This window comes from Onychomys torridus, chromosome 2 (assembly GCF_903995425.1).
Source record: "Onychomys torridus chromosome 2, mOncTor1.1, whole genome shotgun sequence".
In the NCBI taxonomy this organism is placed as follows: Eukaryota; Metazoa; Chordata; class Mammalia; order Rodentia; family Cricetidae; genus Onychomys; species Onychomys torridus.
In genome coordinates, this window is record NC_050444.1 from 156711949 (window position 1) to 156739649 (window position 27701).

The 27701-nt window shown below is 48.5% G+C and overlaps 1 protein-coding gene across 2 annotated transcripts in view; it reads right to left on the reverse strand.

The window, feature by feature from the left end:
• Nucleotides 1-321: 321 nt before the first annotated feature.
• Prdm2 (PR/SET domain 2) overlaps nt 322-27701 on the reverse strand; it is a 113735-nt gene continuing 86355 nt past the window's right edge. For both annotated transcript variants that reach the window (XM_036177391.1, XM_036177390.1), the window contains 3 exons: nt 22823-27224; nt 2234-2377; nt 322-461 (listed from right to left, as the gene is read on the reverse strand). In XM_036177391.1, coding sequence (XP_036033284.1) covers nt 2257-2377; nt 22823-27224 — 4523 coding nt within the window. In that variant the 3' untranslated portion in view covers nt 322-461; nt 2234-2256. The remainder of the gene's footprint in view (nt 462-2233; nt 2378-22822; nt 27225-27701) is intronic.

Below are 27701 nucleotides of genomic sequence, written 5' to 3' on the forward strand. Positions count from 1 at the left end.
GGCCTCTGAAAGGTCATCCTTAGATAGGATCCCTCTCCACTCCTCAGGGCCAGACTGAAGCCCCAGTGATGGCAAGCGACAGCTCAAGAAGCACAAAGCAGGGTCAAGGAACTCTTTAAAAAAATTGCATAGAAGGAGACGCCCCTCCGGGCAGGATGGCTGCACCACAGAGCACAGTTCTGGGCCACGTCCAAGGACCAGCTGGAGGATGATGCAAAGGCTACTGCCTTCCTGCTCCTGAGGCTGGGACCTTGGCTTGTAGACCACATGCATGCACCAGCACACATACATGCACACATTCACACATTCTCTCTCTCTCTCTCTCTCTCTCTCTCTCTCTCTCTCTCTCTCTCTCTCTGTCTGTCTCGCTCTCTTGCTTTCACAACTGGGAGAGGTCAGTACTCTCTGCAGGGCAAAATGCTGGTCCCTTTGGCTTCACTGATTCCAGGTCACTTCAGGTGCTGGGGAGAAACAGAGAAAATAACAATGGCTACATACTCACTGCCTTCTGTGACTGCTCATGTTTCCATTTAATTACTCTATTAAGCAGTTTAATAAAGTATAAAAGCCCCATTTGATCAATTTTCATAGCATATAGTCAGCATTAGATAAAGATGAAGACTATGACCCCAACCCACCCTGAGCCATCCCTATTTGAGGATATCTCCCCCCAGATAGCCATCATCCTGGGTTTTAATCACTTTATGGCCTGAGAATTGAACTCAGGACCTCCCACATTCTAGGCAAGCACTCTACCACTAAGCTACATCCTCAATCCCCTCTTTGAGACCATTTCACAATGTGACCCAAGGAGGCTTCAAATTCAGAAATCCCCCTGCATCATCTTCCCAGGTATCTGGAATTAGAGGTCTCCACCACCAAGCCTACCTCTTTTTTTTTTTTTTTTTTTTTTCAATTTAAACACACTGAATTGACCAGCATCTATGCCTTTGTGCTTCAATTTAGCATCTGTGAAGTTCTGGGCATGCAGCTATAACTCTGTGTATATGAGCAGGCTGTATTTCTGTCTGTCTGACCATGTGGCTGTAGCTCTGTCCATCTGCTGCTTTACAATATTCTCTTGGAGCATCATGCACATTGGTCCCTTGGGTCCACTGCTAATGCACAACGTAGGAGTTTTCAGTAGGGGCAGTGATACCCTTGGAGTAACACCATTGAGACATCCTTTTGTGTACCTAGAAGCAACTGACAATGCACCTGTGCACGTTTCTGCCGAGGTGACCCTGGCAGAGGAGTTGCTGGGGCAACAAGGAGCCACCAAGTCAGTTTTGGTGGGCACTATTGGTTAGTTCTCTCCATGGGCCAGTGTTGCCCCTTACTGCCCTCAAAGGTTCACAGAGCCCCTGAAGCAGACAGCACAGGCTCTCATGCAACATGGAGGGAACAGAGACTCAGAGAGGATCAGCTTTTCATGAGATCATAGGGAGTGTGGGTCTGCAGAGTGACCTTCTCTCCTGCAGTGGGCAGTTCTCCCTCGCTGGGTGCTGTCACCTACAGCCCACTGTCCATGCTGGAAGTCAGAGGACCAGAGTTCTGATACACGTTCTCCCTGTCAGTTTCCCTCTTGAAGAAGGAGGGGCCGACCTGCGTGTGTCTTCCTGATAGAATCTCAATTCTATGCCATGGACTTTAGAAATCTTTCTGCACCGTGTCAATAGTGCTCTACAATGAATCTCGTCTCCCTGAAAGGCCTGTGTTATAACCACACCCTTCAGTGTAACGGATCAGGACCCTAGCAAGTGAGGACACAGTAAGAAGGGAGATACTGGCTGCAATCCAGAAATTGGCAGGTACAGTTTGAGCAGGCGCATTTGCAATGATCTTATGGCTGGAATGGCTGTGCTACACGATTTTAAAATAAGCATTTTACTGCCTGAGTCTGGGATGACAGCAAAATACCACCAATGGTGTAACTTCGACAGTGTTTGCCCCTCACCGTTCTGGAGGCTGCATGTCCCCATTTGCACACGTGGATGTGGAGACTTGGAGAAACTGACAGCCAGTGAATGGCAAAGCTGGGATTTGAATCCTGGTGGTCCAGAGTCTATACGCTAAGCCACACGACTCATGCCTGCAGTAGGCCCCATGCCAGCCTGGAGGGTCCTTGGCATACCATCTCTCCCACTCACCCACCCACCCAAGACCTACCTCAGACTCCATCCCCAAGACCCAAGAGCCACCCTGCTGGTGCCAGGGTGCCTCTGCCTCCTACCTGTCAGGGAGCAGACAAAGTGCCTACTCTTTGAAGAAGGGTCCCTGGAGCTGAGCTGCTGCTGCGGCCTTGACCTTTCTGCATTGTCTGGTGATGTAAGGGGCTGCTGATGAGGAGCATCGGGACGCCAGGCGGAGACTGTAGCTGTATGGAAAGGGAAGAGCACAGGTCATCATCAGGAACCATTTTTGGGTCTCGGCATCACTGAAGGTACACAGAAGTCTTTGACATGGTAGAGCTTTGTGTTTTATGACCATCTATTAAATGGGATTCACTTTTTCAAGAACAACTATTTTTTGGTTCCCATCCATTACTCATCCCCCTCTTCTTGCACTTCGTCAACTTGTGTTTCAGCTGGGTTTCCACCTTCTCTGGGAAACCTGGCCTCCTGTGAGTGCACCCCACCCCCTCACCCCCATGTCTCCCCATTGCAGTGCTCAGCACACTGAACTACTACTGTAGACTGCAGGAGCTACCTTCCTCCTGAGCACTAAGAGCCCAAGGTCACATCTTCTTAGCTGCGGCTGCTCCACCGTCGGCTTAGCACAACAAAAATAGGAATGGCTAGATGTGCCTGTAACTCCAGCAACCCAGGAGGCTGAGGCAGGAGGATGGTGAAATTAGGGCTAGCCTGAATTATACTATATAGTGAGACTCTGTCCAAAGTGAACAAATGGCTATACAGTGCTCACTTCAGGCCTGGACTGTACTGGGTGTTTCATGTAGACCAGCCACCTTCCTTTTCATACAAGCTGCTGAGTCAAACCCTTATTATCTTGAATTCACAGGGAGCCCGAGGATCATCGCCAACTGTCTCTCTGGGCACAGAACAGGGGCTGAGCAGGGACTGGGTGAGGGTGGGCTCGTGAGGTGCAGAAGGCAGAAGTGGCCAGGGCCAGCTCTTCTCTACTCCACTTGCTTGAAGCTACCAGCGCCTGGGAGAGCAGGAGATGGGAACAAGAGCCTCCCTGGGGCTGGCCAACAGGAGGGACGGAGTCAGTACTGTTCAACCAGGACATGATTTTGGCAATGTTTGGAGATATCTGGGTTGTTGTAACTGGAGAGGGGGGACTCCTGTCTGCATATATGGTGGGGAATGCTCAGGAAGTTATGAAACATCCCACAAAGCACAGGGAAGCAAAGAGCTAGGCAGCCAAAGTCTAATACAGTAGTCTAGGTACAGTACCTAGAACAATAGAGAGTACTAAGTCCAGTATACACTATGTTTATTCCTGTCCACACGGCTGTGACTTAGAGATCAAATGAGCCAGGCCTGGTGGCTCATGCCTGTAACCCCAGCACATGGGAGCAGGAGGATCACACGAGTTTGGGGTCTGCCTGTGCAACACGGTTTAGCAGCCTCGGCTAGATTAAGAACTCTGAGTGTTCCCGTTAGCTGAACTAGCTCTGACTCCAAGCCTGTCACCTCTGAGTTCGACATCCTCTCCAGGTGACCTCATCCACAACCTCCTAGAGATGACCCCAGTGTCCAGGCCCAGACCACACCTGGCCCTGGCCTGAGTCTCAATCAAGCACCATCTCCATGCAGAGGGGGACATTACCTGGACATCTGAGACACCCCTTAAACTCAGATCCTGACCTCAACTTGTGACAGATTCCTTGTCTCTTTCTTGGTGAGTGGCAACACTAGCTTCCTTTTCTCATTGCACGTTAGCTTCCCTCTGAGAAGCAGCCTTGGCAGCTCCTCTTTGGAGCCCCTGTTGCCACCCTTTCTTGGACATCTGTCAAACATTCAAAACCAGGCAGGCCCTAGACACCGAAATCCTGCAGGCTCCACCTCCTTCGCTAGAGGCCTTCTCCTCCCAGGCAGCAGCAACCACAGCCATTTCCACAAGGGGGCGCACTCTCTCCCAGCCCAGGACATCCACCCTGGTGTTTCTCAGCAGCACACAGGAAGGGCCCTCTGTTATTACCCCAGGCATGTCTGGCCTAACCAGAAGACAATTTCAGCCACATTCACATGGCCCCCAGGAATCCCATATTCTTTCTCTCTGGATCATCCATCCCACGAGTCAGGAAAAGCAAATGATTCTATATTCATCTTAGAGATGAAAAGATGGAGGCATGACTCAAGGACAGGGGCTTATTCTTGGGGTGACAGAGGCCAGGCCTTGCACTCCGACTGTGGTAGACACCAGGTCACCACCTCAGTGTCTCCTATGAGGACTGGGGTAAGAGTCATTTACTGGATAGACTTCCTTCTCGATCCTGAGAGGTTGAATACCTACCAGTGTCTCCAGAATGAGTTGATTCTCTAGCTATGGATCTTACGAGTTCTTGAGCCCAGCTGCAGGTAGTCACCACCATGACTCTGGGGGTAAGCTTGGGCAGCTGAGTCTGAACTAGCTCTGACTCCAAGCCTGTCACCTCTGAGTTCGACATCCTCTCCAGGTGACCTCATCCACAACCTCCTAGAGATGACCCCAGTGTCCAGGCCCAGACCACACCCGGCCCTGGCCTGAGTCTCAATCAAGCACCATCTCCATGCAGAGGGGGACATTACCTGGACATCTGAGACACCCCTTAAACTCAGATCCTGACCTCAACTTGTGACAGATTCCTTGTCTCTTTTTCTTGGTGACTGGCACTCTCTTAACATCCTGAAAGCCAGACCCATGGGAGTCTTCCGGTCCCCTCCTCTGCTGCTGCCGGGCTCTATCTGGGTCACGTTCCTCCGTCACCACCACGGACCACCGTTGCCCAGGTCTCCTGCAATGTTCCTTCCTCACAGAGCTTTGCATGGCCACACTGGCTCCCCTCCAGTCAACAGACTGCAGAACTGTGATCTTTTGCTTGAAGCGCACACGGGATCATGACACCCCTTCACTGCACTTACCCTCCCACTACTCTCAGGACATGGCCACCTTCTTTCATATGTAGGGTCTGCAGGCTCCAGCCCTACTGACCTCACAGCCTACCTCGGTCCCTTCAGGGCTCAGTGATTCAGCTAACCTGGGCAGAGGGTTTGGTAGCAGCTGTTTGGGGACAGCTAAGAACCAGTCATGTTCCTAAGATTTCCATTCAAGTGAGTGACTTTCCTGAAAACCAAGGTGCATAGGGAGTGTGGGGGGTGGGGGGACTTTCTCTGTGCTACACACACACACAGAGGGGTGTATCACTTGCAGCATATGCAAGGTGCCTTCTGGGAACAGAGTCCAGGGACCTCATACACCATGCAAGCCCACCCCAATCTGTATTGACAGGCAGGATGGTGCAGATGCCAAAGACAAAGCGCTTTACCCACATCTGGCTCTTAGGCAAGGCTTGGAAAAGAAGACTCACTTATGGCAGGCAGGATGCATTCATCCCCTCTGGCACCATTTACAACTCCTGTGTATTTTGCCTAGCTGTCCCTCCTGCGTGATACTCTTCCCCACAGTCATGTGACTCCCTTCCGCTCTCTAGGCCCAGATGTTTCCTGGTTAAAAACTGGACCCAACCCCTCCTTAGGAGACAGGTTGCCGGGGGACCCGGAGACATTTAATTCAGTGGTGTAGCCACTGGTAAGGTGACCATGGTCTTGTAAATAACTTTCCCTCATGCTCCTGTAAGCACCCCTAATGACACCCACTGGGTCGCAAAAAAAAAAAAAAAAAAGTGAAGTAAAGCAGAAGTGAAGAGAAAGGGATCAGTGGGAGCCAGAGAGGGGGGAGAGCGGATAATGGGGATGAATATGATCAAACTACACTCCATACAGGTATGAAAATGTCATAATGAAACCCATTATTATGCAACTGTGTGTAACTAATACATCCAAACAACCTCCCCAGCATCGAGGCTGTTGCCCTACAAATGTCCTATGGCCTGTAGAGAACAGTTCTGTGACCAAGGGAGTTGGGTGCTAGGGTTCAGGCCTCCCTCAGGCTCCCAAAGGACCTCGTTCCTTTTCAGCTCCCGGGAATCTGTGTGAAAGAAATCCAGGTAAGATGGTATGTACGTGAGCAAGGGGGGTGAGGCGGGGCGGAGGGATGTTAAGAGGTGAAGGGGCAGAGAGAGGCAGAGAGTGCGGGTGGGAGCCAAGGACAAGCCTCAGGCTGTCAGCAACACTCAGGCCCTGGGGGATGTGGCCTGCTTGTTTGCCTCGGGTGCCTCCTGTGAGGTGATGGAGCCCCAGCCCAGCAGCTGCCTTCCGCAGCTCCAAGCCTTGGGAGCTAGGGAGAAGGTGAGGTCACCACACCTGAGCTTCCTCTCCCCGGCGCCCTCTTGGAGACAGGGGAGAGCTGAAACCAAGGTGAAGGAAAGCAACAACAAAAACAGAAACTAGAGAAATAGATAAAGCTCAAATGGGAGGTGGGGTGGGGCCCAAATGGTCGAACCAGCTGGATGGAAGGACCACACAAAACCCACTGTGGTGGTGCACGCTGCCACCCTGGCACTCTGCGAGGGGAGGCAAGACGACCGGGTCAAGGCCATCCTAAGCTACAGAAGAAGTTCGAGGCCACCTTGGGCCACCTGAGACCCTATCCCAAAATAAATAAGTAGAAAATAAGTAATTCTATCAATAAATCATTTTAAAAAATAAACAACTTAAAATGGGCAAAAGACACCAAATCACTGAGCAAATTTCAAATAAAAACACTGTTAAGTGGCATAGCGAAAGACCTGCACATACTGTCACCTTCACTGGCCAGACTGAGGTAGCCTTTGCAGGAAAAGGCCCCAAAACAATCCCCAGTGCCCCACCCACAAATGAAACCTGTCCACTAGGCCCTTCTTGAAGCCATATTCCCAGACCTGGTGCATACAAAGACCACTGTCCGGCACAGCACGGGACAGGAAGCATAGCACAGGACCTAGGGTGTCAAAGCCTGGCTCCCCGGGCACTGTACATACACACGAGACTCCTCAGGCCTTAATGATCGAGTGATCACTATGGAGAGAAAAGAGGCCAAGGAGGGAGCCCCAGAGTGTGCAGAGGCAGGTGAGGGCTGTAAAGTGAAGGGGAAGGCTTCAGATGTAGCTGTGGGAGAGCTGTCCCATATGGATCTCAAAGACACTTGGCTCTTACAGGTGGGAACAGCATGTGCAGAGGCCCTGAGGTGTGGCGTGTCTAAAACACCAGAGAGGTGGAGAGGAGCAGAAGGGAGGATCTTGTAGGCCCTGAGGGAGATGAGAGCTTGCTTGTCCCTGATGTGACAGCTGTGGGTTTCCATGGACACAACTGGGGAGACCAGCTAGGAAGCACCTGGTGCCATCCAGGAAGAAGTGATGGAGGTCTGGCCTTTTCCGACTCCTGGAGGCTGAGCTGTGAGAAGCAGCAGGTTTGTACACACTGAGGTCATGGCAGAGGGAAGCCTGACCTCTAGCAATGTCAGGGCTGGACCTAGGGCTATGAAGAGAGCATGCAGTTTAGTTTAGCTCCAGAGCAGGATGTGTCCATCCTGCTGACACGGGGAGGGGACTCCAGGGACAGCCAGGCCAAGGCATGCTTGCCAAGGCATGCGGGTGCTTGCTGGGTTTCTGCCTGGCCTTCCCCTGGCTCACATCTCTCTTATGCACAGACAGACTACGTTGGGTCTCACATCAGATGCCTTACCCAACTCCATACCTGCATGGCAGTCCATTGGGAATCAGTACTGGATGTTCTGTATTATGCCAGAGGTAGAGGGGAAAGACAAAGGTGAGGGAAGACAAGCCTGAGACGCTGAGAATTCCTGTGGACTGAACGAAGGAGCCACTTCCAGGAATGTTGGTCAGGTGGCACTGTGGGCCTCTCCCACTCACATAAAGCCTCTCAGGCTGGGATTCCAGTGACAAAACTGCAGGACAGGCCCACACCCAGGCCTAACTCTGCCCCTGAAGGCCCCCAAAAGAAGCCACAGGAGACTCACCTGCAAAACGAGTATTTCAAGAGGGGGTGGTCGTGTGATGACAACATTCGTGAGCTAAACACTGGGGGCGGGAGAGGGTGCTATTTTAGGTCCCTTGCAGGAGTTTTTTCAATCCCCTGCACTGCAAGGCAGGGCTTCCATGACCATGTTTTAGGGGGTAAGAAGAGGTTCAGCTTGGTGAAGGTAGCTGTTGTCAAAGTTTACTGGGAAGCGATCAAGATTTGAATCCAGAACCATTTGCTCCCAAGCCGATGTGCACCTGACACAGGCCTCACGGTAGTGGAGATGGAAGGGTTCTTCAGGGTGGGGTTCCTCTTCCCTAGAACGGCTGCACAGACTCTGGAGGAGCAAGCTGGGTCCGCTTTGAAATGGGCCTGTCCAAGCTCAGAGGAAGCCAGGAACGAGCTAACTCAGGCGCTCAAGGGAAATCCTGGGATGCTTAAAACACTCAAGACTGAGCTTACAGCCAGACATTTGAACTGGCCCCCTTCCCTGCACCCATGAGGCAGGTGGGACCCACAGATGCTCATTCCCAATAGCCCTGGGCCAGAAGCTTTAAAGGAAACCAGAGGGGAAACATGCTGAAGATGTGGGGACCTGTGGCTGGGGACACGTAGGTGTGAGGCTTTCTCATCTGGATTAGGGCTGGTGTCTAGATTATCTGCCAACTAAGTGCCTTTGTGCGGATGTGAGGAGGAAAACGCAGGTGGTCCTTGGGGGCAGAAAAACACTGGCCCTCTGGGGTGGCCCCATGGCTCAGCAAGTAAATAATACTTGTGGTGAAAGCCTGAGCCCCTGAGTTTGATTCCTAAAAGTCAGATGCAGTGGTGAACATCTATAATGCCGGCACTCCTGCAGGGAGATGGAGGAAGGAGACAAGAGACTCACCTGGACACTCACGAGACAACTCTGGAAAGTTACCTTCTCTGACCCATACATACATCATGGAATGAGCACACCAGTAAAACACACACACACACACACACACACACACACACACACACACACACACACACACAAATTTAAAAATTGTGGGCCTGGATGGTTGTGACACCTGAGATCTCTCTGGTCCCGTGATGCTGGGGAAAGCTACAGTTGACATGGAGATCTGGCAAGCACAGCATGAACTCTTTTATGGGTCTCTATTTAGTATCTCCTTTAACACTGTAAGATGGTCATGCCCTTCTTAGGGCTGAGGGCACAGGAGCAGAGAGGTTACGACCACCTCTCCACTGACAATTTCCCTTCTTTCCCAACAGGCCCATCTATTAAGCTCTGCCTTCTTGGGGCTTCTGGGTCAAACCTGTTTGGTCCAAACTTGAAATATCCAGTATGTGGCAAGCTCCTAACACCTGACCCAGTTAACAGGAAGGCTGGCAGAGCAGCCAAGCCTGAGAGGATCTCAGCCAAGGAAGCTGCCACTGGGGAAACCCGTATGGATGCCTCCCTTCCAGCTAGGACAAAAAAGCCCAGCCTAGTTCATGGTCAGACCGAGAAACTGAGCCAGGGAGTGCAAGGGACTCGGTCAAAGCAAGTGCAGTGTGCTGCTCTTGAGGAGGGGTCTGTCATTGGCTTAGGGAGTCATCTGGGCAAAAGCGGGTGGAATGTAACCCTTTCTAGGAAAGAGGGAAGCTTGGGAGTCAGGTAATGGCTCCTGATTGGATGAACTCTCCCTACCCAAATGCACCATTTGCAAAGAAGCCAAAGGGCAGCCTGTATCTGTTCATTTCCTACCCATGGGGCCATCACTGGCCTGGAAGGGACAAATCCACAGCAGGCTCTCTAGTCAGCCACACCCACAATGTGCAGGTTCCCACTCCCAAGAGTCAAATTCTCCAAGGAGCTGGCTTCCCAGAAGGTTTCACTCACTGCCAGGGTCCTTCCCAGAACATGGGGCACATGAAGACATGTGCAGCTTTAGACCTCTCCCACAGAACCCCCCACTCCACCTAGTGCTGCCCTTTAGTTTCGGGGACACCATCTCTACAGGAGTCCTGCTACTGCCTATGACATGTGCAGCTCGGGTAGAGAAGCCTGAGCCAACGTAGGAATGATCTCCCCAACCTCCTCCTCTCCACATCTCTCTTCTGTAACTTCCAGACTCTCCTCTTCCAATTAAGTCAGAACACACTATTTACAAAGAAAGCCAAGAAGAAAATAAATATATGTGCCAGGAATGCTGATAGAAAATTAGGTTCCCAGTGTGGGATTATCTAGAGAAGGACAGTCTCCCAGGACATCACATGGAAACACTCTTCTCAGTGACAGTTCTTTGGAGATGTGAGAGAGACATCACTAGTACCTGTCTTTTAAAGATGAGCTTAGTCAAAGATGTTAAAAGATGAGGTCAACACCAGGGGCAAGGCTCAACCCTTCACAGGATTTGCTGTTGTTGGTACAAAGGTTCTCATAAGATTCATGTGGCATCAGTGTTGGCTCCAGGACTCCAGAACTTGGCGTCAGATGCCAATGTTGAAGATGGTTCATCACAAGAACAAGCCCAAGGCTGATCTTACACAGCTGAGCGGCTCATGTAGGACTTTCTGCTCCCGCCTCCGCAGAGAAGCCCATGTTCCTGGCTAGCAGAGTGTCCTAGACACAGGGCTGACACACTGTCATTGGAAAGGCACGCTTACCATGCGATTGCAAGGGCATTAGTCAATGGGAAAGGAGCTGCCAAAGAGCAGGGCTATTATGGGATGGGGGCCAGGTTCCACCTCCAGCTTGTGTGCCTTCCCCTAAAGCCCTCACCCTGTCTGGCGCCAACCTCAACAGTTTAACCTGCTCCACACACACTGGAGATGATGTGGCCTCAGGTCATCAGTCCCACCCTGAGCTGCTCTACCAGCTCACTAGGTGGAGACCTTCCAGAAAGGCTCCTCCTGGTTGGGACAGACAACTTGGCCAGTTAGACGCTACTCAGTACTTGCAGAGCACAAAGGCTTGCAGCAAGGTGGAGGCAGGTATAGAAAGAACAATACTCCCCCCTCCCCCACCCACTTCCTTCCCCTTATCTGCCCTAGCTAATGGGGACTTGTTTGTTGGAATTTAATCCTCACCAAGAACTGTGAGATGGGTATGCCAGCCTTTCAGAGAGGGTAAGCACCTTGCTGGAGCACAGACACCTGGCCCCAAGAACCAGGATTGAAGCAGTGTAGACTCCTAAGGACAGGAGGCAGCTTGTTTACTGACTTGACTTGTTTCCCCATTGGTACTAAGGGATGTATGTAGCTGTGAGCAAGGATCAAACACTGCATACACGGGGGTGGGGAGGGTGGGGAGGGTGGGGTAGGAGATATGATGTTCTCCAAGGAGATGAAGAGGAAGAACATACTATTTAATTGTTCGTGTGCTCACTCGCATGTGAAAGGCAGGGGGCACACTTAGGTGCTGTTTCTTTGGTGCTGTCCACCTTGTTTTTCAAGACAAGATCTCACCTTGGCCTGAAGTCACCAAGGACACTTGGCTAGCTGGCCAGGGAGCCCCTGCTCCCCCGTGCTGGGACACAGCTGAGCAGTGCTACTTTCATTAATGACTCCTGGGAAGCAAACACTGGGGCTCAGGACTTACAGAAACATCGAGCTATAACTATTGATTACAGTATGCTGGGGTGACACCAAAGGCCAATGAGTCTCGACTGTCATTCTGTCCACAGCTGGTGCCATAGCAAAAGGTCAGAGTTTTTCTGGGACCCTCCCACCTGCCTAGCTCCTGTGCTTCAACTCCTTAGGCAACAGTGGACACGTGATACCCAGGGACTTGGGAGACCTGTTTCCTTCATCTGCAGCATTACCCTTTGATTGTGTCAGCTGCTTTATTACAGCAGCTCTGACTCACAGGTGCGATGGAGAAATCACCAAGGTAGGTGACAGGAGGCTGTGGATTAAGGCTCTGGAAACAAGTCCAAACACAGCCCTGCCAAGTACACACAGCACTGTGAAATCAGCCAATGTAGACATCAACAAGAAGGGACTTCCTTATTCTGGGTGAAAATCTCAAAACACAAGAGGAGTGGGGTCCCCTGCAATGCATTCTGGGTGGCTGTACTGAAAAGGGAGCCCGTGGATGCCTAATGTCAGGGTAAAGTGGGAGATGGCCCGATTCTTAGCTCCCAATGCTGGGACAACATAACAGAAAACTCGGCAAGCCTATGTGGGTAGCTCACTCCCGAGGCTTGGCTGAGGCCAAAACCTGCCTGTAAGGACTCAGGTCTGTGTCATGGCACCAGTGTGGGCTGTAAAGAAAGAAGCCAAACTTACTAGTGCCTCTGAACGAATGGTGTTCGCTGTTCTGACAGTCTCTGCTGCTTACTGATCAGCTGTCATGCTTTTTATGCATGTATACAACTAAGTACACGAATGGGTGCATGTGAAGGCCAGAGGACAAATCTGAGTGCCAGCCCCAGAGATGGTGTCTACGTCCTCTCATCTCATCGGCTTGGGTTTGTCAGGTTAAACTGGATGGCCACTGAGCCCTGGGGAATCCACCAGTCTCTGCCTGCCTGTGGGTTCTGGGGATTGAACTCAGGTCTCTGTGCTTACAGGCCAAATACTCCACCCACTGAGCCATCCTCCCAGTCCACACCATGAACGGTTACCCTCGAGGACTGCATACTGAGACACTATCCCTTCAGCCAGGTCTGTCATTGCAGGGCTCTACAAAGGAGCCTCTGCCTCTCACTAGATTTTAACCATTTCAACAGCTCCAAGAGTCACATTTTAACCCAAAACTTGAGGACTTTCATCGGGAGGCCTGTGAGTGGTTCTCACACTTTAACCAGCCCTAAGATTTCTTTTTCTTCCATTATTCCACAAGGACTGAGTCTGTGTAGGAGCTCGGGCTGTGGCAGGTGCTGGGGAAGCATGGGAAGGGAGGATGCTGCACCAAGCCAGCCCAAGTAAGGACTCAAGTTCCTGTCTCCTCCTCGGGAAAATTCAAAAGACAGACAAGCCAGAGAACTCTCAGTTTTACCTCAGCTCTGACTTTCGGAGAGTCTGGGCCTTTGAAGCTGCCCCTAACTTACCTGTCACTAGTGGGTTATAAAGACAGAGGAAATGTATGTGAAAGCACCTGAGAACTGAACAGCACTCTATACCAAATAGAGATGGTAAAAGCAAGAGGAATGCTGAATGACAGCTGGGAGGAAATTACACCAGAGTAATACATGGATGAAGGGACTCTGCAGTCTGGTTACGACTCACTTGGGAAGCTAATTTCAAAGTCCCAGGGGTTACGGTTCAGTATATCTGCAATCTTATATAAACTTCTCGGGGCCCCGGCACACAGTCACAAAATGGTAATCTCTTAAACTGAAGTTAACAAGACCGTTCATACTCAGCAAAATACTTCCCTCACCTAAGCAGGTGTCGGACACAGCTCAGAATGTCACCACAGTAAGACACTGGCTGGCAGTGTCACTAACGAGCTCCATCTCTAAGTTTAAAAGATGCTTTAAAGAATGTAAATGTTTTGTTCACAACAGTGATGGAAGTCATTTTACACAGTGGTTCATCACCATGCCTGGGTTCAAACCTAACACCACTGAGGACAAGCAGCACAAGAAGCTTCTTGAGCACCCCCCCCCCAAAGTCCCTCGGTGACTGTCACCATGAAGACTGCTCAAGCACGTCCACCCATTTCACAGGGAGTCAGTTCCTGAATGTCTCCTGGCAGGTACGCCTCCCAAGGGTATGTGACCTTGGTGGGTGTTAACAATCACTACCGGGTCTTCCTTGGAGCCTGTGTCACCTTCATTAACACTCACAGCCCATGTGTGGAGGCCTCCTTCCACAGAGCAGGCCACCCAGACTTTACCAGCAAGCGCTCATTACTGACAGAACCAAGGGGATCATAGTAATTCAGCTGGTTCCCCAACTCCACTGAAACAAAACCAAGTTGTAGACAGTGACAGGTTATCAAGCTGCCATCAGGCACAGTTACATAAATGAAGTGACTTTAATCCAAGACAACCAGGTGGCTCCACACTGCAGCCTAGCACAGCAGCTCAGAGATCAGACTGCTAGGTGTGGCGTCCCCTTACACAGGTGTGGGACAGGGTTCAAGTACTGTCGTCTTCCCCTCTGCTACCCGTGATGAAACTGTGCTTCCCTCAGGTCCCACTATGCACTCAGAAGAGATGCCATACAAGAAACAGTGGTTACTACTTTTGTCTCAACAGAATTGGTGCATCCCAGGGGTTAAGCCCTGGCGCACAGCAATACTCTCTGGATCCACAGCAAGATGCAGAATACAGCCCCAACACCTGATGGCCTGCCTACACGGAGCTAGGGGTAGGACCCAACACATCCAGTCATCACATGGAACAGAAGCCATCTGAAAATGTTCCTGCATCCTATCTGGCCTGATTAAAGAAAGTGAGGAAGAGGATGCTACTACAACAAAAACTAAATCAACAAGGCTTAAAAGTAACTTCATCTCAATAAGGAATACTGAAATATATCCCATCAAAATACTTATCTGCTTTAAATGGAAAATGTCCTTAAGCACTGCTGTGACAACATCCAAAAGCTGACATACAATCTTTTTGCTAACCTACATGTACCTCAAAGTCTGGGATGCTATGAAGTAAGTCCTGTTTAAAATTTACATTTATACTGATGCTAAGACTCAATAGATCACTCAAGTAGAACTTTACAGTAAATGTCTGTCTAAACACTGGTAAGATTCCTGCTCAGAATATAAACCTGCATTTCAGTCCCAGACTCTGTGGCTTCCCAAATGACATTACAGTCTTGCTCCATCCAACCTCTCAGGGAGCACCTATCACAGGACCCCTGGAGAAGCTGCTTCTTTGGCTGGGTTTCTGCTCTGGTTTGGTAGCTGAACACTAACGTCTTCCATAAGATGTTAATGTTTCTTGTAACATCTGCCTGGATTTCCTATCACTTTACATCAAAGGCTTGAAGAAAAGACATCCAGCCAGCACAAGGGAGGCAGAAACCACAGTGTGTGCAAATCCTATTACAAAAATATTTCTAAGACCCTCATGGCTCAAAATTAAATCTGATCTTTTGGAATTGCACTCAGTAATTTAATGCAGTCATGTGGAGCTTAACCAACCCCCTATCTCTAGTTCTCATGCTTAATCAGAAGTAAATGAAGCTTACAGAGACCCTTAAGGCCCTAACACTCTTAAAACACAGGAGGAAGAACGCTGGTTTAGTCCCCACCACGTGACTGCTCACAACTGTTCACAAGCACCAGGCATGCATGCACTGTACATACATAAACACAGGCAAAACTCTCACACACAAGACAAACTTGAAATAATCTTTGAAGTAATACCACAGGCAGATCTGATTTTGCATGTAGGGCAGTTTGCTGAGGTTGGAGGAGTCTAGACTGGCCTTCTTTTGGGGCTAATACACAGCTGGCCATGGTCTTCTGGCATCCCCCAACCGACTTCTTAAGAATCACTAATAAACACAAAGGGCATGATGCTAACAAACTTGGTTTTACATGCATGAATTCAGTTTCTGTTGCAGTCAACTGCTGAAGCAGAAGGTTCCTCTGAGCCTCGTCTGAAAGGAGGGACAGGCTAAGGGAGATGGGGCCGAACTGCCAGCCAGGGTAGTCCCTCAGCTCTAAGTGTTCTATGTTTACTAATGCCCAAGTCTAAAGGAGAAAGCACCAGGATGGCTCCTGAGATCAACCCTAACAATTCTTGAAGAGGAAAGGGCACTGTGAAGAGAGGTAAAACAGGTAAGTGACTGATGAGCAGATGTGAGACAGTGCCCTAATGCACAACCTCAAGACCAAGTACAGTTTGCAGCAGTTCGTGCCTTCCCTAATCACACCCACTCACAAACCCCACTTTTGTCCTATTTTCCTGTGTGAGACTGGATGCTTTATATTTGGAATTTTAATGCAACACAGATGTCATCTTTACCCTCAATGTGGATCTATTATTTGGTATTCCATAGCACTGGCCACTCAAGGTCCTGGTGTGGAACAAGGTCTGTGGCAGGAAGGCTCAAGGCACAGAAAGGAAGTGGCTTAAAAGGGTCTAAGGATGCTGTGGCTGCTCCTGCTCCCCTAGGATTTACACACACCCCAGTCCTGTGCCACCAGTGCATTTGTCTTTAAGTCCAGAGCTCAGGGTTCAATGACTTCTGCAGTGTCCTACAGGATGGTCATGAGGATTAAGTGTACAAACAGGAGGCTCAAGAACCCACAGATCCTCTAGGGATGGAGCTCCACGCTCAAACTCTTGTTTGTGGGCTGAAATTAGGCAGAGTATTTAAAGCAGAAACTGTCCAGCACTCCTGGGGCTCATAGTCCAAGTTAAGAGGGCTCTTCTAGTGAACTGCAAAAACCCTGGGTCAGAAAGAATGTGGCTCTCTCTTAATGGCCTGCCCACACTTCCAAATATACAACAGCGCTCTAGGAGAAAGTTCACTGGGCAAGTGACAGTCTCAGGCTGGTGTCGGAAAGGAAAGGCTAGGGGCTGCCAGATCTGGAAAGCCAACAGATAAAACCATTCTCCTTAGCCATCAGCCAGGTCCTTAGGGCACCTGCAAAGTGGCCTGTATATTCACATAATCCTCTCAGCCTACTTGTGCTCTAACGCACTTTCAAAGTAAACTACCCTCCATGAAGTTTTTGTTTGGTTGTTTGTTTGGTTGTTTTTCTTTTGGTTTTTCAAGACAGGGTTTCTCTGCATAGTTCTGGTGCCTGTCCTGGATCTTGCTCTGTAGACCAAGCTGACCTGGAACTCACAGAGATCCAACTGGCTCTGCCTCCCAAGTGCTGGAATTAAAGGCATGTGCCACCACTGTCTGGTGAAGTTTCTTATAGACATCAATCGAGTACAAGTGAACCTCAATATCCAAAGGCACACCACACGTAAAGTGAACCTGGATGTCAGTAAGCATTTAGATCTAAGTATGAACATCTGCATTCCCCAGTCACCAGCACTCAAGCATCAAGTTGGCTGCACCTTTCTCATCAATCAGTCTGGGGGACAATGACATGAGGACAACACTCCAAATATGAAGTATGACACCAGAGGAAAGATCGCCAGGAAACCACAGACTCACAGAGCTCGGGAGTTTTTGCTCTGATTTGCTTTTTGGGACCGGGTCTCACTATGTAGCCCTGGCTGGCTATGTAGCCTCTGACTCCTGAATGTTGGGATTAATGATACGCAGCGCTGCACCTTCCTGGGACCAGGATTTTTGTTCATTCTGTTAGCTAACATACATTAAAGTACCTAGAATGGAACCTGGCACATGTTAAAGACTCAAATCTAAGTTGACTCTAGAAACTATTCTTGCCAGGAAGTATTTGTCACAATCGAGCTTACAACAGCCAGGATGAGATCATGCCTGGAAATGACGTGAGGGGTCTCCAAACAAGGGACAGAAGGCTCTAGTAGTTTAGCTTTTTAATGTTTAACAAATATTTCACTTGGCATAAAAGGTAAGAGGAACTGGAATGGAACAGCTCCTGCTTTACCAGATGGACATGGATGGCATGGCTTCTTGGGAGCTCTCCCATTTGGCAAATGTGTCTGAGGTTCCAGTGCCTCTGTCGGAGCCAGGGACACCATGGAGAATGGGAGAAGCACACCCTGGTCTTTACCAGTGTGGGTGGGCCAGTGTGCAGGTCCAGCAACAGTCCACTCCTTGCTTGCTGCACACCGGAAAATAGGATCCAAAAAACAGCACTCACCCCAGGCTAACCCACCAAACACTTGGAAAGGACAACGGTCCAATGAAAGAACCCTAAGCAGATAGGGTGGGAGAGATGCTGCTTCTCTTTCTCAGAGTACCTCCTGGCAGGGCACTGTGGTGCATCTGCATGCAATTGTGTACAGCATTTACAAGAACAACTGATGAAGGCATTTCCAACTTCCATCACCATTGCCTCCTTCTCACTGGGTTTCTTAGAACCTGGTGGGTAGGTTTGTGAATACCTGGACACTTAAGTTGTCAGGCCTGCAGTTCCCTCTCTAGAGGAAGGCCAGATAGTGGGTTCTGGGATGAGAAGTGACAGTGTCAGACTACAGGAAATGCCTCCTATACACACACATTAAAGCCCCTGGAAGAAACAACACAAGCTTCTCTGATTCCAGTCAATCTGGAAACTAAACTGCAGGCAGCTCAGATACAGATGAGACCTCAGGTAACAACACCCCCAGTCTTTTGAACTGTTCTCATAATCCACAATCTTGATTCAGCTAAGTGTCTACACTCTTGAGAGGAATCAACTGCAATTAGCAAAACCCAGTTGACGCCACACAGACACAGGTAGAGAGAGGTCCCCGTCAATGGCTGACTACACAGACTAACCACCAAACAAGGTCCAAGTAGTCTGCTCCCGATCCGGACAAAATGCAGTCCTTGCACAAGTGTTTACAAAGTGTTTATTGGTTACAATGATATAGGATGTGTGTCATCCAAGTCTCCTCTAGTTATCAGGTGTTTTAAATAACATGAAAAAAATCTTTCTTAGCCATCTAACAAGCAGAGGACGCATCCATTCTAAGAGGGCAAAATAGCAAACACCACTCTTGGATGTCTGTAATAAACTCTGTCGAGGCTACATTGGTTAAAATCAATGAACAATCCCTTTTGTAGGTCAAATGGTAAATTTTAATGTTTCCATTAGAATAGTCTTTATAGCACTCTGCAACAAGAAGCAACAAAATAACTAACAGCAAACTTCAGTACAGCAGACACTGTCCAGATTAACAATGCAAACAAAAATGTAAGATGTAAATCACATAATTGAAGCACCCAAAACAATTTAAATAAGTTTAAATACTTTATTTTTAAACTGCTACAAATGCTTTATACAGTATTTCAACACAAGGTCTCCTTAAGAGGAAGGTAACAGAATGGGAATGACAGTGAAAGGCTCAATGGCACAAATTCATCAAACAGGTGTCAAACTACACATTGTAAGAGGTAGATTACTTTTAAGGTTGAATACAAAACACAGCATGAATAAAATGTAGCCATTTTCCACCAACTCAGTCATGAATTTGGGGGCGTCAGGACTCATGAAGAAGTGGTTCTGATCCACTTGGGAAGGAAGGGGCCTGTCTGCTGCTTTCAATCTACTGAGACTGAAGTGTAAGGCCTGGTGTGCTGATACAGACAGCTATACGGGACGGGATGCTTTCCACATTCTGATACACTGCTACACAGCATCTCATAACACAACAGCTATAAATTAGTGCCAGGCAGTGGGAGGATAACATCCACTTGGGATAAATAAACATGACACTGATAGAGCCATAAAAAGGAGTCCATATCCAATCTGGCTTCCTCTGCATTATACTGGCAATCAATCTGCTTGTGATTTTTAAGAGTCCAGGGGTAGAAATCAGCTAAATGCCTCTCTGTGTAATACAGGCAAAAGAAAGGCATCAAGGGCTGGTGTTGTAAGCGAGCGTTCTGAGGTGAGTGCATCCAACCTGCCACTCCTGAAACTACGAGGACCCCTGATCAACAAGAGCACTTGCCTTGCAAGGCTCAGTTCAATCACTCCCTTGTCTGCTCTCTGCCAGACTCAAGGGCCACACTCAGAGCTGAGTTGCCAGTCCAGTGATGTGGCAGGAGCCAGTTTATCTAGCTGTGTTATGGCACCCTTCTCTTTGGACCTCAATTCCCCGAGAGCCCAGCACACATGTGAAAACACACCAAAGAGACTCTAACCTGACTCTAACCAGGGCAAGAAGCCTGCTGGCAAGCAGCTGTATGTTCTGCAAGCTGGGTAGAGTTCACGTTCTTTGCCGTAGTGCTTATCCTACGTTGAGCATGCAATATCTTTTAGTCAGTTAAGGTTTGTTTTGTGGGGGTGGGGCTTTTCTACAGGAAGTTCCTAGAAAATAAGAAAACTGAAGATAAATGACAACATAACACAACCTTATATGAACTGACCATGTCAAAGAAAAAAAAGGTGAAATGATTATAAGACAAATGTCACTAAGACAGAAACACATACATGACTCTTAGAGTTTTAGAAACTCTACACCTGCTCCAAAAGACACAGGGCTGTTTCTCACCCATGGTGGGTGGGGCTGTCAGCAGAGAGGGGTACTTTGTTAACTCAGCACTTAGTGCTGGTGGTGGAGAACCTGTCCCAAAGTTGCTTCTTTCTTAACTTCTGGACATGGGAGTGGGGGTGTTGTAGAAAATGTTGCTTGGATAGAGCGCCCTTTGGATTACAGGGGAGAACATGGTAAGAATCTGATTTCTTCTCTGGCAAGGAGTCCCAAAGGCAGTAGCAAGAAGGCCCAGGCAAACTGTGCTACACACTCAGAACCAGGGGCACCTGCTTTTGTGTGTGTGTGTGTGTGGTTTTGTTGTGGGAAAAGCATTTGGCACACATGGCCTTTTACCCCCAGAATGGCATATCAGCTGGTGCTCCAGGCAGTGGCCAGATGATAATCTGTGGAGTCCTGTGCTCAATGCTGTGTTCTGGTTATATGCATGTGGCTGGTGACAGCCATGTCCTTGAAAAATTGCAGAACCCTACAATGGCTTTCAAAAAATGATGGTTTGGTGCAATCAACAACAAGCAGGAAGGAATGAGTTGCAAGTTCTGCAGAGCTGAGGACAAGCAAATCCCTGCAACACGGGAGCTTGCATCATGGAGACTCTTGTAAGCCAACTGAGAGAAACACTGGCGCAGAGGACCACTGTCAGTAAATGTTCCTCCCTTGTCAGCATACACCACACAAGCACTAAGAATGAGCTCAGTCTAGCCTGTATCAGCCCTGAGTTAGAGAACACCTGGTGTACATATGTCAGCAGCCGAGAACCCTGTTGTCTACATTTGCCATGGGATACTAATAACCATACACACTCTGCACAAATGCCCAGTCTTATGTCTAGACAGTCAAACATCATGTTCCACTGGACATTTGATTTTTAATTGTCCAAAACAGCTCATGAGGTTGTAGCCCAGACGGTTGATGCCCAGCACCCTGCAGATCTGACTACAACACAGGGGCAATGACTCCCACAGGAAAAGGACTAGCCACCGGGGTATCTACTGCACTGTCTATTATTGAGTGCACTACTCATGTTTTCGTTATCCGTTCCTTCAAGTGATTCCTTTTAGACCACCTTTAACTCCAGCAATATGTAACTGTTAACTATCAAAATACTTTAAATTTATTGGAGCAAAGATGAGAGATATATTTGGGGGGCATTTTAGCCTTAAGGAATCTTTACAACACCAGATAAGAGTGAAACAAGTGAACTTAAACATGCATGCTCAGCTCTCATGTTTTCATACATTTACCCTTGAAGAGTCTAAACAGGATCCATTATGAAAGGAAATTCGTTTAGAAACTACTAGAACAGAGTAGATTCTAAAGCATCAACCACCTGGAGGTGTTCTGCATGGTAACCCACAAAAGTGATGGTTCAATAATGTTCCATTGGTGTAGAATTCTCTAGAACAGAGGCCAGTAACAAGCAGGGAGCGCTGATGACTAAAAACAGTGCTTTCTATCATCACAACCAACTCCACGATGCTACCTACGCACCGGTGTGGCCAAAGATGACCAGATCTATAGCAACTAACACTCAGCACATTTTGAAGTACCTTTAAAAAATTCCAATCACTCACTGCTACAGTAAATCATTGAAATCAGCCTTTGTTGGTGCCCATTATCTAGAGCTTTCTTTTGCTATGCTTCAAGGTACACTAGCACCAAGAACTCTACCTGATCGTCATACAGTGACACTGGAATCTTTGTATGCTTAGGTCTTCTCCAAAACAAGGCACTCCACAGCTGTCCCTCATTCTGTTTGTTTCCAACACCCAGAATTATAGCCATGACAGTCCAGAATCAAAGCAGGCAGTATACAAGGTGTCCAAGTATTTGCAGAGATGCCTTCTGATGGCCATTGACTAGGGACATGGGAACATTATTTGGGAATTCCAAGTGTATAACAACTCAGCCTGAGAGGTCAATGTAACAGATTGAACTAGGGCCATAACATAATCCTGTCTGTCCCTGAGAACCATTTGTAATGTGGGGAGAACATGGAATAATAAGGCAGTAAGGTCAACTTAGATGAAATGAAATCTAATGTTATGGGGAAGGCACTGAGCCTCAGGGCCACAGGGCCCTGCCTCCCTGCAATCTCAGTGCCTATTCCGCTCTTCTTGCCCATTGGAACCTTGACTGCTGATCACACTATGGCTGTAAGCAGAGGGCTGGAGGGGGAATATAAGGCATCTTTAAGATATAGGGTATTTTATTTTTAAGCAACACGGTAAACTTTTAAAATTCAAACACTAGCAAATGGAAGCATTAATAATAAACACAGTCTTAGACATTAGTAAGTATGCTTAAGTCACAAACTACTATAAAAGAGTGCACTGTGGTTGCTAATGGACTTGTGACCCACTTTCACCCTAAGGAATGTAGGACCAGGAACCAACATGAGTGGCACTGAAACATTGCTCAAGATGTGAATTAAGAGAACCTCATCTTTTCACACGGAGAAATGGGTTCAAGCTCCATCCAGAAATTAAAGAAATGGTACCACTTTGTGAGTACTAAGTCTGAAATAAAGTGTATTTATTCATCTGTACAGCAGCCAGAGAAGCAAGGGTATGCTACAAACTATGCAACTGCCACTTTGCTAAAAAGCTCGTGTCAACATTTTATAGGAGGGGGAAACAAAACCATCCTCCAGGCCGGCTACAGCTCTCCTGGCGTCCTCACCTCCCCGAGCTCAGGGCTTACCTCAAGTCCTTCAGCTCATGCCTGGCACTGCTGTCCTCTCTCCTGCTTTCACTCAGGTCTGCAGCAGCTGCCAGCTGAAGGCTTCTGGTGATGGGGCCCCCACTCCGCTCTCTAGACTTTACTATGAAGCGGTCTGTTCTTTTCTTACTGGCCAGCGCAGTCTTGCTTTGTACAACAGCTTTGTTCTTCTGCACTCTCACATGCAGGTTTCGGGACGATTTGCTTGAGAGCTGAGCACAATGACTCTTGGCAACAGCCTTGGACTTTTTGCCCTCAACATGAGTAATTTTGGCCATTCTTATAGGACTGGAGTTCCTCAAGGATGAAGAGCTTGCTTTTTTGGATTTGACTGAAGCTGCAAACTTGACATTCTGTCTGGATCTGAAGGATGAGGAGGGCAGTGAGGCTTGGGCAGGGCCTGAGCTCCGAGCTCTGGTCTTGCCCAAGGGCGCCTGTGTGCTCTGCATCTTAATCTCCGTGTCTGCGGTCCGTCTCCGGGGATTGCTGCTGCTGTTTCTGTCACTGCTGGCAGGTGATGCGTGGCCACCTTTCTTAGAAGAATGGGAAACTTTTCTTTTGGAAGGAGAAAGGGGTTTTTTAGGACAGCTGAAAGCGGCATGCTTATTCAGACTGCCGATGTATGTGAACTCCCTGTCACAATAAGGGCAAATGTGCGAGGATGCCTCCGAAGTGTCCTTCAGGTCTGTCTTCTGCTTTGCAGATCTGTTCTTCTGAAGGATTGCTTTCTGTACCAGCTGATTTTTTTTCTTCAGTGCACTTAGCTTGAGCTTATTGGGAGACATTTTGCTGAGTTCAACACTGAAGCTCAGTCTCTTGGGCTGCCCCATCCGTCTGAAGGCGTTTTTCCCAGAGTTGTCTAAAACCACCACTCCATTTTTGGGTTGCACAGTTTGTTTCAGGGGCACTGGGTTTTTCTTAGGGGTATACCTCTTCTTGTCACTTGCAGATGCACATGCCAGGATATGTTTGTGCAGCTCAGGCATGTTGTCAACACCCTTCCCACACTTGGTGCAGCGAATGGCAGTAGTGAAAGTCTGCGGGATATTGTGGGTAGTGAAGTTTGTGGCCGTCGCGCCAATACCCATGGGGTTTCGATGGTGGTATTGAAATGGAGGTGGTTTAAAGCTCGGGTAGTGCTGATTGAGACCAAGTCGGACATCTGGATCTTTCGTCTTTATTCCAGAAGCCATTATTTTGATGGTCGTGTAAAGCTCTTCAGAGGAATCATTTAACTCCTCCTCTCTAGAAGTTTCCAAAGGCTCTTCTGGCAAACTCTGCATATGCTCCACATGGGCCTTGCTGGGGTCTGTGAAGTTCTGGGGCCTCAGGGTCCCACTTTCAAACTCGTGATGTGTGCACACCTCATCTGGGTGGAGATCTCGCTGGTGCTGCTGTAAATTGCACAAGAAGGCAAATTCTTTCTTACACACGGAACACACAAAGATATTCCCAACTCCGTGAAGCAGAAATCGATGCTCTGACAGGTCAGTCTTAACCTTAAAAAGCTGCACACAAAACTCACATTTGAAGGGCCATTCTTCAGCATGAACAGATAAATGTTTGGTTAGATCTTTAATGGAAAGGAAAGGTGATTCACAGACATTGCAAACGAAGTTTCTGCTGAATGTTTCTTGGACGACACTCTGTCCACCTGCGGGTGGGGCCTCTTCCTTGGGTTTCAGACCTTCATTCTCTGACTCCTCCTGCTTGAAAGTTATTGCAGGGAGAGATGCTTCCAGGTTGTCCCCAGAGGAAAGCACAGAGGACACTGCTGAGAGAGGAGGAGGTGAGGGTGATGTGGAGGAGCATGAAGAGGAAGAGAAGGAAGAGGGGGGGGAGGAGGAGGAGGAGGAGGAAAGTGTCGGGGGACCAGGGGATGCGGCAGACATGAGTGGCTCCCCAGGAGGAATGGGAGAGGGTGAAGGGGACTCTGTGGGGGAGAGAACTGGTAGAGGAGACTGGGCAGTGACATGTGAGAATGGAGAGGGGCACTGCTGAGGAGACGCATCTGAAGACGGAGTGGGGAGAGGGACAGTTGGAAGGAGGGGAGGCGGTGGAGTGGCGACCGTCAACACAGGAGGGCACAGGGGAGGGGAAGAAGGCTCTGTAGGGATCAAGAGAGGAGGCAGCTGACCCGAAGCCAAGGAGGTTGTCTGTAGAGAGGGTGATGAAGGGCCAACAACTTCAGGTGGGGACTCAACAGTGGGGGCTGAGGAACTCAAGTCAGGACCTAGTTCAGGATCTGGCTGTGTATCTAGGGATTTACAAGGACTTGGGCTTCTGGTCACCTCTGGTGTGGTTTCTGTAGGTAAGCTAACACCATTGTACTCATTGAGAAGAACCTTTTGTAGCATGCAGGTGGTTGGTTTCTTCTTCTTTGCAGCACCACAGGCTGGCTGTGCTGAGTGGTTCTCTTTGAATTCCTTGCCTTCAGTATCACAAGGCTTTTTATGCACACTGAGATCCAATACAGATTCCCATGGGACTGGAGTCTTGCCTGTGCCCTCGGACTTCTGTTTGACCCCGCTGGATAAATCCAATGGCTGTTGGTTGCACACACTGCTGAAAGTAGAATTGGCTGCCCATTCTTTTGTTATTTTGTATTCATCAAAGCAAGGAGGGCTTCCAGTTTCTCTCTCATCTCTCCCAGACAAACTCCATGCTGGTGAGTCACTACAATTTTCTAATTTGGGTTTCTTGGAAGTCAGAAGTGTATCTGTCCATGCTGCTTTCCCATCATTTGGTTTCCCAAAGTCTCGAAGGGCAGGGCTGTGCTGTGGAGAACTGGGTGGAGAGCTGGTGCGCCTCTTAAACCTACTAGAGGTAACTGGTAACATAGACGCAGGAGCAGATACACACACGGGACCTAACTTAGGAATCTCAGCTGCTGAAATTCCTGCAGGAGGAGTCAGTTTGTCCTGGGTCTGAAGAAGCTGCTTGAGCTTTGAAGATAAATAGACACCCTTCTCTTTATGGAAAGACACTACCTCTGTTGTTGATATGCTCAGAGGCAAACTTAAGGAACATGAGGGTGCTGTGGAGTCAGAGTCTGCTTCAGCTTTAATTTTGGGGAGTACAGGTGGACTGGCAGTTCTCCGTTTCTTGGACTCACAATTTGTGCTACTGGGAGACTCTTTGGGAAGATCATCTGTTACAGAGACCTGGGTGCTCTTTATATTTTGAGTAATTTCCACTGTTACTGGGGCAAGCAGACAATCTATGCCATACAAGTGTGCAGAATTAGACTCCATCTCAATCACATCACAATTACTAGTGCTGTTGTTGGTCTGAATCTTACCATCAATATAGTAATTTAAGTTTTCAGAGATGTTGCTTGAAATGTCCATGATGTAGACATCGTCAGCTTCCCCTTCCTCCTCTGGCTCTGTGCTTGGTACATAGACATTCTGGGAGGGTGGGGCCTGCTCTGCTGGTGGCTGTGGCTCTTCCAGGAGTCCTCCTTTTCGACGGACACCTTTGGGAATCAAATGGCGTTCATGAACCCTGCGCTGATGTCGTCTCATATTGGTGTGAGTTCCAAATACCTTTTTGCAGTATTTGCATGGATGAAGTTCTTTAACTTCACCGTTCTCTTCCACGAAAGATGAATTTATTTCCTGGGAAGCTTTCTCTGAGTTCAATATCAGACAGTCTTGTCCAAGTTGAGGTGGACTTGACTCATCTTTAGAAGTGACATTTTCCCCCTTGCCATCATCTAGGTCCTCTGAGGGCTGTAGTGTCATGCTGGGTCTCCTCTTTAACCCCGCTTCATGGCGACGTTCATGCCGTCTTCTGTTAATCTGTGTGCCAAACGCTTTCCCACAGTACTTGCACTTGAAAGCATGATTGATTGTAGACATGTGGATATGCATGTGACGTTCAAGCCCCTGCTTGGTTGCAAATTTTCTTTCACAATGCTGACATGGAAACATAAATGTTTCAAACGCATCACCGTTGGCCTCTTCTTTAGTTCTGGAGATGTGGAGAAGAGGGGCCATATCTGGAGAGTCTTCAGAAGTTTCATTTGAAATGCTCTGTGGTTCTTCTAATAAATCCTCTGGCTTTTCTTCACATCGTATTTCCGGCTCTTTCACAGAGCTTTCATTTGGCATGTCAGCTTCTTCCTCCCCATCTTCTTCCAACTCCTCTTCCTCTTCCAACTCCTCCTCATCATCCCCCTCCTCTTCTTCCTCTTCCTCCAGATCATTGATCTCACAGTCTGTGACTTCTTGTTTCCCATCTGGCTCTGGCTCTGGCTCTGGCTCGCAGGCAGGGAGAGGGATGGCCACCTGTGGAACTGCATCCTGGCTGATGACCTCAGGAAGAAGGGCAGGCTGCTCAGGTGCGGAAGCCAAAGGCCTCTTGTCCTCTTCCTTAGGACCTAGGGGGCGAGCACAGAGGAGCAGAAGCACAGGATAAGGACACACTGGCTACGTGTGATCAACTCCTATGACTTCATTGCCAGAAGACACTAAGATATGTGAGCAAGAACACTCCATTTATAGAGGTAGCTAGGTGCAAATACCTTCCACTGACTTAACAAATGAAAGGGACTGCTTAGCACTGTCTGGACACTTCAGGACAAGCAGACCCACAGGGTACTGAACTTTTTGTTTACAAAAACTGTAGTGCCAACAATGGTGTTGGAATAGTCAGTATTAACTGTAAGGAGACTAGGTGTAAATTCCAATTTATTATGATTCAAAAGACTTCCTGAACCTATCAGATTAGATTCTTGACAGTGTACCTAAAGGATGAAACCAGAACTCATTTTGATATAATCAGTTCTTCAAGTCAAAGAAACGTTCTATCGCTTGGAAGCCTAATCTAATGGTTATGAATGAGGAGCACTTTGCTG